This window comes from Tupaia chinensis, unplaced genomic scaffold (assembly GCF_000334495.1).
Source record: "Tupaia chinensis unplaced genomic scaffold, TupChi_1.0 Scaffold000104_1, whole genome shotgun sequence".
Taxonomy (NCBI): Eukaryota; Metazoa; Chordata; class Mammalia; order Scandentia; family Tupaiidae; genus Tupaia; species Tupaia belangeri.
The window spans coordinates 3,827,978-3,840,305 of record NW_006159568.1 but is presented as its reverse complement, the minus strand read 5'-3'; the positions used below and the strand labels follow the sequence as shown (position 1 = coordinate 3,840,305).

General features: G+C 43.0%; 1 protein-coding gene across 1 annotated transcript in view; it reads left to right on the top strand.

Moving 5' to 3' along the window:
* Nucleotides 1-7,186, top strand: part of RECK (reversion inducing cysteine rich protein with kazal motifs) — an 83,094-nt gene extending 75,908 nt beyond the window's left edge. The window contains exons 19-21 of the mRNA XM_006143781.2: nucleotides 4,818-4,891; nucleotides 5,209-5,364; nucleotides 6,413-7,186. Coding sequence (XP_006143843.1) covers nucleotides 4,818-4,891; nucleotides 5,209-5,364; nucleotides 6,413-6,667 — 485 coding nt within the window. The 3' untranslated portion in view covers nucleotides 6,668-7,186. The remainder of the gene's footprint in view (nucleotides 1-4,817; nucleotides 4,892-5,208; nucleotides 5,365-6,412) is intronic.
* Nucleotides 7,187-12,328: the final 5,142 nt, after the last annotated feature.

Genomic DNA, 12,328 nt, shown 5'->3' with positions numbered 1-12,328 from the left:
CATACACCCAGTGTGTGAGCTTTAAAAAGCCACCAGGTCCAGGACTCAAACCACAGTCCACTCCATGAGAGTCCAGAGATGTAACCATTATATCATCTTCTGGTCTCTTTTTTTTTTAAGAGACATTTTTGTTATAAGGTGCATGTACTCACCAGAGAGACAGAAAGAGACAGAGAGATGAAAAGTGAGAAGTCACCTCCCCAGGGGGGATGGCCTCAATCCCTTCTCCTCCTTTCTCCTCTTGGGATTTTGGGTACGCACACACACGTGCCCGGTGTGAGTTTTAAACCACCAGGTCCAGGATTTAAACTGTGAGTGACTACATGGGAGTTGAGTGACGTAACCATTAGGCCATCTGCTGGTCCCATGTGTTGTGTTTTATCTACGACACAACACATGAGGTCAGATGTGGAATTTTCTGCTTGTGGTATATGCACACTCAAAACATTTGGGATCAGGCTGGCCCTGTGACCTAGTTGTTAAGGGAGCCGATCCTGCATGGGACCAACCATGTGGTGTGAATCCTGGTGGCATTCTCTAGGTGATTCGCAGCCAGCATTAGCTCCTCTGTCTTGTAGGCATAGAAAACTGATTTTTTAGGACCTAAAGTGAAGCCTTTTTTAAAGATAGACTCTTCAAGATAAAAATTAAGCACCTGAAAGTGTGTCATTTGCTGTTGACTCCAGCGTGAGACTCAGCCACTTGTTGGTTTCACCTCATGGCACCTCTCATCCTTGTTGCCTGCCTTCAGGCTCTCCCACCACTCCTCAGCACCACATTCCTCGAGCGTCCTGTGTTTGTGGCTCTCCCTCAGCCTGGCATGCCCTGGTAACCCACCGTGCCCTCCAGGTTCAGCCAGACACCTCCTCCCGATGCTCCCTCCAGACTCCCCAGTGAGAGTGCCTCATCCCCATGGACACCTTGGCTGTCCTTTCCTGCTAGCCTGCTTCGTACACAAGTTTGACTCTCCGGCTCTCTGAGGGTCCTATGACAGGCCTGTTTTGATTGGTCTTTTGCTTTCTCTTCAGCCTCCCTGCCTCATCCAGTACTCTACCAGCCCTCACATCCCTCCCTACATTGGCTCATGACTCTGCTGTCACCTTTTCCAGATGCATACCCAGGCCTCAAGTCTGCCTGACGACTTTTGATAAATTTGGATGCAGCCAATATGAATGTGTGCCAAGACAGCTTGCCTGTGACCAGGCCCGCGATCCTGTTTGTGACACAGACCACGTGGAGCACGGCAATCTCTGCACTTTATACCAAAGAGGAAAAAGCCTCTCTTACAAAGGCCCATGCCAGGTACAGCTGTTTAGCTAGGCATAAAATTGGTGTATGATCCTGTACAGGCGAATCATCAGTAAGACCACTAGGGGGATCTTTCAGGAATCCTCTCAAACTAGAGAACCCACTCCTTTGCTGAAAATGAAGGCTGGCTCTTTCTCCTAATGCTGGAGGGCTGTCTTGCTAGCCTGTGTACCTTCGCACATCTAGTGTACAGCCGAGAACAGGTGACTTCTTGCAGTCCAGTCTTAGGAAGAATTTTGGTAATCAACACCGTTTTCACTCCCCATAGATCTTGGACACTCACTAGAAAACAAATCAGGAAGAATGTGAGTTAAGACCATCAAAAGAAGAGTTTTCCACTCTTTCTACACAGCCCCACCTCCCACGGTTCTGACAAGTGTTTGAAAATCTCTCTAAAACTTGATGTGTTTTCATGTAGCTTATCTATCAGTCACTTGCAGTTGTGGAATCTGCATTCATGTTAAAAAATAATAATAATGACCCCAAGGACAAGCCCTTCGGGGCTTTCCAAACGCACCACTGATTGTATGCTGGCCCTTCTCCCTGGGAATTCCCACCCCTGGGCCTGGAATCCCCTGTTCACATGTTCACAGCCAGCTAACACCTGATGCAGTTGCTTCTCATTCCCTGAGTATCATGGTTAGGGGGAAAAAATAGTCTTGGGCTCGTCTCCCTGGGCTTGTTTTCTCTCCTAGCTTCTGTCGACTACATTGAGCTCATCTGCGAACACCCGCCCAGTCTCTCTGCCTGCTCATTCCCTCGTCCTAGCTATGACTTTTCTCTGATGTATTCCTTCCTTCCCGAGGGCCCAGAGTCTGTCCCTCTGATCTCTCCGTCCTTCCCTCTCCTTTTTCTTACCCAGCATGAAATGATAAGGCCTCTGCATTTGCATGAAGATTGATCTAATTTTCTTCAGACATCTCTGGGATACCTGGGCTTTTTTCTTCTCCTACTTTCTGTCGCTTACTTTGAGCTCATCTGCGAACACCCGCCCAGTCTCTCTGCCTGCTCATTCCCTCGTCCTAGCTATGACTTTTCTCTGATGTATTCCTTCCTTCCCGAGGGCCCAGAGTCTGTCCCTCTGATCTCTCCGTCCTTCCCTCTCCTTTTTCTTACCCAGCATGAAATGATAAGGCCTCTGCATTTGCATGAAGATTGATCTAATTTTCTTCAGACATCTCTGGGATACTCTTAGGAGTCTGGGCTTGGGGTTTCCTAGTTTTCTAGGCTAAATGTGACTTGTTTGCCCTCAGCCCTTCTGCAGGGCCTCAGAGCCCATCTGCGGGCACAACGGCGAGACCTATAGTAGCGTGTGTGCTGCCTACTCAGATCGGGTGGCAGTCGATTACCATGGGCCCTGCCAGGCTGTCGGGGTCCTCTCAGAGTACAATTCTGCCACCGAGTGTGCTGCTGTGAAGTGTCCCTTGCTCTCAGCGACTGGGTGCAAGCCCATCATCCCACCAGGTAGGCTGGCGACATCTGGGGCTCCCAGGGGTGGTGGGACTGGGAAGATTTGCTTATCTGTCTCCAGAGAGTAAGTCACTGAGGAGAAGAGAGTTGCTAGTTTATTTAAATTTTTTAAAAGTCTTAAAGAGACTGTTAACTAGATGTGTTTCTCTGCTTGACCTTAAGCAATATATTATCCACAATCCAGTGATTTTTAAAACAATATGTCAACCTTTTTTCTTTTATATGCCTTGAAATTTTCTTTTAGATTCGGGCATTTTTTTAGATGATATATCACTCATAACAGCCTTTTCTCAAACAAAATTGTATATCAAACAGTATATAAACATATAAAGTAGTATTTAGTTACTAAAATGGCAATTAGCTTAAATAAATACTGTTTATATATGTGTATATGTTTATATATATATAAATAAACATATATATGCACATATATATGTTTATTTAACAAATAATGAATTAGTAATTAATTGAAGTGAATAACTGAAGTAGTTTTGATTAACACAAACTTAGAATTGAGAGAAACAAAAGATAGGTTTTGTCTTAGCTTGGCCTTAGCATCCAATTTTTTTTCGTTTTCCTTTTTAAATTTCTTTTCTTTTCTTCTTTTTTTTTTTTTTCATTTTCCAGAGGGCACATGTGCTTGCAAAAGAGAGACGGGAAGGAGGAGTAAGAAAGCACTCCCCATGGGAGGTGGTTATGCACAATCCCTTCTCCCCCATTTCTTCCTCCTTTTGGTATTTCAGGCACACACACACATGCCCAATGTGTTTTCCAAGCCACTAGTCCAGGACTCAAACTGTATCATCAGCCATTTACCCCAGCCACCTTAACCAGCCACCTTAACCTGTTATATTCCTTAACCTATATATTCCAGCTACCCTAACCACTGGCTGGCCTAGCATCCACTTTAATTGTTTTAGAAAGTCTTGCTTCATGCAGACTGTTCTAAGGTTTCATGCAGACTGTTCCAAGTAGTAATCTTTTTTTTTTTAAGAGATTTTTGCTATAGGGTACATATACTTGCCAGAGAGACAGAGAGATGGAAAATGAGAAATCACCCACAAGGGGGATGGCCACATTGCAATCCCTTCTCCTCCATTCTCCTCTCAGGATTTTGGGCACACACACACAAGCATCCAGCATGAGTTTTAAACTGCCAGGTCCAGGACTCAAACCACAGTCTACTATGAGTCCAATGATGTAACCATTTCACCATCTGCTGGTCTGGCAGTAATCTTTTTTTTTTTTTTTTTTTTTTTTTGGGGTTTTTTGCTTTAGGGCACTTTTGGGCACTTGTGCTCACTAGAAAGACAAAGAGAGACAGACAGAAAATGAGAAATCACTCCCCCAAGGGGGATGGCCACGTTGTAATCCTTTCTCCTCTATTCTCCTCTTGGGATCTTGGGCACGCAGGCACACGCGCCAGGTGTGAGTTTAAGCCACTGGGTCCGGGACTCGAACTATGGTCGACTACATGGGAGTTCAGCGACATAGCCATTACTCTAACTGCTGGTCCCCAACAGTAATCATTTTTTAAAAGCAGTTCACCTTACAAGCTTACACTCCCCAGGTAAGCAGAAGTAGCAGAGAAGACTTCATTCTAAATCTGCCCAGAATAAGTTAATCTGGAACCTGTCAAGTTCATTTCTCCATCCATTAATTCTTCAAATGTTTGTGAAACCCTGAAACCCCAACTCCCTTCTTTCACATACAAGACAACAAAGGCCCAGAGAAAGCATTTGCCCAGGACCACACCGTGAGTTCTAGGCAGAGCAGTCAGGCCACGTCTCGTGAAAGGCCACCTCTCTGCTGTCTACATCACGGCCTCCTCACCCTCAGAAGTGCTGATGGCCAAGCAGGAAGGGAGGAGGGATTCTGGTAAACATACAGATTGTAAGACAGACTGGTCAGGAAATACATCTGAAGGTGCCGTCATCAGGAAGGACAGCTGTCATCCCCTAGTTGCTCACCTCACCCACCATTTCGATTTCTCCTGGTTTCTAGTTCGGAACACACGTGACACGCTTTCTGTTATGCAGGTGCTTGTTGCCCGTTGTGTGCTGGGATGTTAAGAGTTCTGTATGACAAAGAAAAACTGGATACTATTGCTAAGGTAAATTGCTTTATGGTGTCATTTAGCTCCTGTGTCTCTTTGTTTATTTTTTGTCTGGTTGATTTGTCCAGTGGTGACAGCAGGGTGTGGAAATCACAAACATTAGTATATCGCAGTCTCTCTCTCTCTTTAGGTCTAGCAGTCTTTGTTGTATGTATTTGGGTGTCCCAATATTGCGTGTAAATATTTATATACTCTTGGTGAATTAATCCCTCTAATACTATATAGTGACTTTGTCTCTTTTTTTACAGTTTTTATCTTGAAGTCTATTTTGTTCTTTCTTTTTTCAAGTAAATAGAAATGTTTCCTGTTTCTAGGTAACAAACAAAAAGCCGATAACAGTTCTGGATATACTTCAAAAAATCCGCATGCACGTGTCTGTACCCCAGTGTGATGTGTTTGGGTACTTGAGCATCGAGTCTGAAATTGTGATCCTGATCATTCCTGTTGATCATCATCCAAAAGCTTTGCAGGTGGGGTTTAGCACGCCTAGTATTGCCATTTCATCACTTTCAAGTTTGGTGGACTTAGCAGGGAGTGGGCACAGCCAGGACAGAGGAGGGGGTGAGGAAATGGAGGCATTTAGACAGTTCAGCAAAACAAGAGGAACAAAGAAGGCAAGGCAATCTCTGAAGGACTTGGCACTTTTTCAGGGAACCAAGGCTAAAACACAAAGGGGCCAGGAGGGGAGAGGTTCAGGTACTGTGACTGAGAGTGTGCCCAAGTGGAGTGGACCTGAGAAACCATCAGATCAAGTCTGCTCATTGTACAGATGAGGCGGCTGAGGCCCAGCGAGGGAGGGGACTAGCCCAGATCATTTAGTGGCAGAGCCTGGAGAGGCTCCAGTCTCCTGAGGACGGTAGGCCCTTATTAGAAACCTCATTACATTGGGACCAGCAGATGGTGTAATGGTTACATCACTGAACTCCCACATGGCTGATTGAGGTTTGAGTCCCGGACCTGGCGGCTTGAAACTCACGTAGGGCATGTGTTCATGTGTCCCCAAAATCCCGAGAGGAGAGTAGAGAGGGGGATGCTGTATGGCCATCCCCATGGTGATTTCTCGCTTTCTATCTCTGTCTCTGTGGTAAGAGCATGTGCCCTTATAACAAAAATCTCTAAAAAAATAATAAAAAAATAGAAAAAAAGAAGAAACCTCATTATATTGAATTGCTTTCATCCACATACATGACTAGGCATTGAAAGTACATCCCTGTGACCATGTTAGACCACAAGATGACGTCTCTGTGGATAAGCAGTGAATAATGTCATAGGAAAATGAAAGCAGCTGATTGATTAGGGAAGTGATACTAAGATTCATTTCTTTTCATATTTTTTAATAAATGCTCTCAAATTTACATAATAAATTAAGACGACTAAAAAATAGTCAAGAAAGAAAGACAAAGAAAAAGCAAATTCCCTCTGCCATTCTACTTTTGGGGTGTATAGAGAATTTGTCTGACTTGACCTTTCATAGATTCTATGGTTTTACATTAAAAGAATCTTAATGTCCTCTCTCAGATTGAAGCCTGCAATAAAGAAGCAGAGAAGATCGAATCCCTCATCAACTCCGACAGCCCTACGCTGGCATCCCACGTCCCCCTGTCCGCCCTCATCATTTCCCAGGTACAGATCTCCAGCAGTCTGCCATCAGCTGCCATTGGGGCCGGGCCTCCCTGCCACTCCTTCCTCCTCCTTCTCAGCCTGGGCCTTGCCCTGCACTTGCTCTGGACACAGGTGTGGAACGTGACAGGTGCAGAATGTTCCTCAGCCTAACTTCCTGCCTTGCGAGAGACATTACAAACCAGGACCGCTGGTTTGTAGTTGAATAGTGGCCAAGTAAAAGCACATGTCACCTCTATTCACCACAAAGTATTTTTTAATCTGCCAATATCAGTAGGGTCTTTGTTTTGTTTTTGTAAGTGTTAAAATATGTTCTTCCAAAAACTAGTGAAAAGAGGATGTCTCTTTCTGGTGGATTGCTGCCTTATGATTGGCTTTGTACTCATTGGATGGGTCCTCCGTTCTAGCACAGATTTAATATCACTGGTAAGTGAGAAGATCACTTTTTAATAAGATAATTCACTTTACTCTGGGGTTCATATCACAGAAACTTCATTTTAGAGTTCCGTTAAATATTGGTTCTTCTTGTATTTATTTTTGTTTACAGATAATTACCTACTCTAGCTAAAAGCCAGGGTTCCCAGTGAAGAGTCACTGCTACTAGGGCGTATGAAGTAAAGAAAAAGCATATGTGAAATTATCATGTAAATTGTTGGGAAATTTAAATTAGTTCATAGCAGGGCTGGCACTATAACCTAGTGGTTAAAGAAGCCAGATCCCACATGGCCGGCTACGGTTTGAAGTCCAACCCCAGCAGTTTGAAAAATGCACTAGGCATGTGTGTGTATAGATCCCAGAAGGATAGAGAAATGGAGGAGAAGGCATTGCAGAATGACCACACCCCCCTGGGGCGGCTTCTTCCTTTCCCTTTCTCTCTGTCTCTCTGGCATGCCCATGTGCCTTCTGGTAATTTTTTTTTTTTAAACTACAGAAATTTAATTCAAGACTCCATCTATTGTGTTAAACAAAAGCAAGCTGAGTAAATGACACTCACGTAATTTTATATGGTGACCGTCTCAGTGGTCACTGATTCATGTCAGTGACTTTCATGAAAGGGAGAAGTTACATCACATCAAAGCATCTCGCATTATGCCGTTTTTATATTGACTAGGTATATATTCTTTGGTATTCATCTGAGTTAAATTTAGAATTTTAAAATATTAATCTTTAAACCAATTGCTGCTACTTATATAATTGCCAAAAAGTGAAATGATTAGTAGTTCATGTAAATAATACCTGATTTTTTAAATTTTATTATGAAGAAGGTGAATAGCCATATTTGTAAAATGACAATCAAGTGTTAACCCGATACTTCCCGTTGATGAAGACACATTTGTTTATTGTGATCTGCACAATGTAGATAAGTGTTCTCTTTTTTCAATATGGAATTATAAAGAACTGTATTTTATGTATTTAAAAATGTCAAGCTAAGTATTAAAATGTTTGCATGTTGTCTAAGAAATTAAATACTTTGAATGTGTTTCACAGTTTGAAATAAGCTATTCAGTGTAATACTTCTTGTTTGTATGCACCTGAACTGAGATTTTACATGAAGTATTTGTTTCAGTATTATATGTATCCTCCAAAATATATAGGGATATGTTTATTATACCAAAATGTTGTTGAACAGTGGGCACTTAAAGCTTTCGGAATTTCTCAAGCTGATGTAGCATGTTTGTTGCAATAGCGTTTTTCTGTATAAATGTCTTCAATGCAATATACTGGAGAGCTTTTCTATTTTAATAAAAATAATTTTTATATACAATTATGTGTACTTCCAAGCAATGTGGACATTCAGAATGAAATCATTGATCACCCATGGGTGAGCTGTATCCTTCGCTCTGGAGTAAGAAGTCTCCCCAGACAAGGGCCCTGGGAGAGCAGGGCAGCTAGAACAGAGCTGATCAGACCAGACAGGCTGCTGACCGGGGACAGGTAGTAGCTAAGGCAAAGTACAAAAACCTCAGCCTCAGGCCTTCAGGGCAGAGAAAGCTTCCTGCCTTCTGGGGCCCAGGAACAGACTAGGCAATTCTGTGTCCCATTGTGTTGGTCCTGGTGTTCCAGCTCCAGGGTACATTCCAGGAGTATTTTTTAATCTGCCAATATCAGTAGGGTCTTTGTTTTGTTTTTGTAAGTGTTAAAATATGTTCTTCCAAAAACTAGTGAAAAGAGGATGTCTCTTTCTGGTGGATTGCTGCCTTATGATTGGCTTTGTACTCATTGGATGGGTCCTCCATTCTAGCACAGATTTAATATCACTGGTAAGTGAGAAGATCACTTTTTAATAAGATAATTCACTTTACTCTGGGGTTCATATCACAGAAACTTCATTTTAGAGTTCCGTTAAATATTGGTTCTTCTTGTATTTATTTTTGTTTACAGATAATTACCTACTCTAGCTAAAAGCCAGGGTTCCCAGTGAAGAGTCACTGCTACTAGGGCGTATGAAGTAAAGAAAAAGCATATGTGAAATTATCATGTAAATTGTTGGGAAATTTAAATTAGTTCATAGCAGGGCTGGCACTATAACCTAGTGGTTAAAGAAGCCAGATCCCACATGGCCGGCTACGGTTTGAAGTCCAACCCCAGCAGTTTGAAAAATGCACTAGGCATGTGTGTGTATAGATCCCAGAAGGATAGAGAAATGGAGGAGAAGGCATTGCAGAATGACCACACCCCCCTGGGGCGGCTTCTTCCTTTCCCTTTCTCTCTGTCTCTCTGGCATGCCCATGTGCCTTCTGGTAATTTTTTTTTTTTAAACTACAGAAATTTAATTCAAGACTCCATCTATTGTGTTAAACAAAAGCAAGCTGAGTAAATGACACTCATGTAATTTTATATGGTGACCGTCTCAGTGGTCACTGATTCATGTCAGTGACTTTCATGAAAGGGAGAAGTTACATCACATCAAAGCATCTCGCATTATGCCGTTTTTATATTGACTAGGTATATATTCTTTGGTATTCATCTGAGTTAAATTTAGAATTTTAAAATATTAATCTTTAAACCAATTGCTGCTACTTATATAATTGCCAAAAAGTGAAATGATTAGTAGTTCATGTAAATAATACCTGATTTTTTAAATTTTATTATGAAGAAGGTGAATAGCCATATTTGTAAAATGACAATCAAGTGTTAACCCGATACTTCCCGTTGATGAAGACACATTTGTTTATTGTGATCTGCACAATGTAGATAAGTGTTCTCTTTTTTCAATATGGAATTATAAAGAACTGTATTTTATGTATTTAAAAATGTCAAGCTAAGTATTAAAATGTTTGCATGTTGTCTAAGAAATTAAATACTTTGAATGTGTTTCACAGTTTGAAATAAGCTATTCAGTGTAATACTTCTTGTTTGTATGCACCTGAACTGAGATTTTACATGAAGTATTTGTTTCAGTATTATATGTATCCTCCAAAATATATAGGGATATGTTTATTATACCAAAATGTTGTTGAACAGTGGGCACTTAAAGCTTTCGGAATTTCTCAAGCTGATGTAGCATGTTTGTTGCAATAGCGTTTTTCTGTATAAATGTCTTCAATGCAATATACTGGAGAGCTTTTCTATTTTAATAAAAATAATTTTTATATACAATTATGTGTACTTCCAAGCAATGTGGACATTCAGAATGAAATCATTGATCACCCATGGGTGAGCTGTATCCTTCGCTCTGGAGTAAGAAGTCTCCCCAGACAAGGGCCCTGGGAGAGCAGGGCAGCTAGAACAGAGCTGATCAGACCAGACAGGCTGCTGACCGGGGACAGGTAGTAGCTAAGGCAAAGTACAAAAACCTCAGCCTCAGGCCTTCAGGGCAGAGAAAGCTTCCTGCCTTCTGGGGCCCAGGAACAGACTAGGCAATTCTGTGTCCCATTGTGTTGGTCCTGGTGTTCCAGCTCCAGGGTACATTCCAGGATAGAGGGAACTCTGGAATTTACAACAGAAATGGGAGGGCCTATTGCTCAGGCCTGAAAGATATTAATAGTATCAGTCAGTTTAGGCTCAGTCCCCAAAACCTCAGTGACTTAGAATCACAAAAGCTTCTATCATGTAGCCATCACATGCCCATCACAGATTGCCGGCAGCTCTTCTCAACACCACCTTCACTGCAGGAACCCATTCCAGTGACCTCACAAAGGGGAGAAAGGAGACAGAAACGCAGGCTGGTTCCTAAGTGTGCTCAGAAGTGACTGTCGTTTCCGTTTACATTTTACTGGTCAAAGCAAGTTGTGGGGTCACTCCTGAGTCTAAAGGCTGGGGTATGCAATTTTCCCATGTGTTTGTGTCTGTGTTATGGGCAGCGGAGTAGGTATTCTGAATAACGCCGTCTAGCACAGAGGTCTTTTCTCATTATAAAATGACAACAGCCAGGACGGGCTTAGTTTTTATTAGAAAAGCTATAGAAGTGCCGGAAAGTGGGCTCTCACCAGACACCAAATCTGCCTTCACCTTGGACTCATAGCCTCCCAGAACTGAGAGAAATGGATCTCTGTTGTTTCTAAGCCACCCAGATTATGGTATTTTGTTATAGCATCTTGAATAAACTAAGAAAAGCCCATTACTTTATTAAAAAAATGATTTGACTGTTGGGCCAGCAGGTGGCTTGGGGTTAAGGTGCTGAATCCCACTTGGCTGACTCCACGGACTTGTCCTGGGACCCAGCAGCTTGAGAACACACCAGGCACGTGTGCATACATGCCCAAAAAAATCCTAAAAGGAGAATTGAAGGAGAAGGGATTATGATGTGGCCATCTCCCCCAGGGGGTGATTTCTTACTTTCCTTATCTCTTTGTCTCTCTCTGGTGAATGCATTATATGATGCAATCACCCTATGATAAAGATCTTAAAAAAAGAAAGATTCAATTGGCACTAACATAAGTCATCATGATGCATAGCAAGATTCATGTCACTCATGCCACCAAATTCTCACATCTATGGTAAAGAAATCATGGGTCAGGGGACCAGCAGTTAGCGTAATGGCTATGTCACTGAACTCCCATGTAGCCGACCACGCTTCAAGTCCCATACTGAGTGGCTTAAACTCATGCCGGGCACATGTGCGTGCGTGCCCAAGATCCAAGGGGAGAATGGAGGAGAAGGGATTGCGGCATATCCATCCCCCCGGGGGGTGATTTCTTGCTTTCTATCTCTCTGTCTCTCTCTGTCTTTCTGGTGAGCACATGTGCCCTGTAGCAAAAACCTCTCCAAAAAAAAGAAGAAATCACAGGTCTGTCCTCATGGCCTCACGGTGGTTGTCTCAACATCAAGCTGAGCTTCAAGCACAGGGTCTAAGCAAGAAGAAAGGGGACATGGGACCAGCAGTTAGCGTAATGGCTATGTCGCTGGACTCCCACGTAGTCGACCACAGTTTGCGTCCCGGATCCGGTGGCTTAAACTCACACCGGGTGCGTGTGCATACGTGCCCAAGATCCCGAGAGGAGAATGGAGGAGAAAGGAGTGTGGCATGGCCACCCCCCCCCGGGGGGGTGATTTCTCACTTTCTGTCTCTGTGTCTCTCTCTGTTTGTCTGGCGAGTGCACACACCCTATAGCAAAAAACTCTCCAAAAAAAGAAGAAAAAAAAAAAAAGAAGAAAAAAGGAGACAAGAGCCACTGTGACCTCTCCTTTTCCAGTTGTGCCTCTAATGAGTAAGAAAGTTATTTCTCAGAAATCCTTCAGTGTTTTTCCTTTGTACCTGGGTCAGGATTCTGCCCCTAGGCCTGTTCTCGACCCAGGGGAGCAGGGTGACTGCAGCTAGCTCAGTCTGGGGACTGCACGCATTGAGTGCGCAGAGGGAGAAGGCAAAGACCT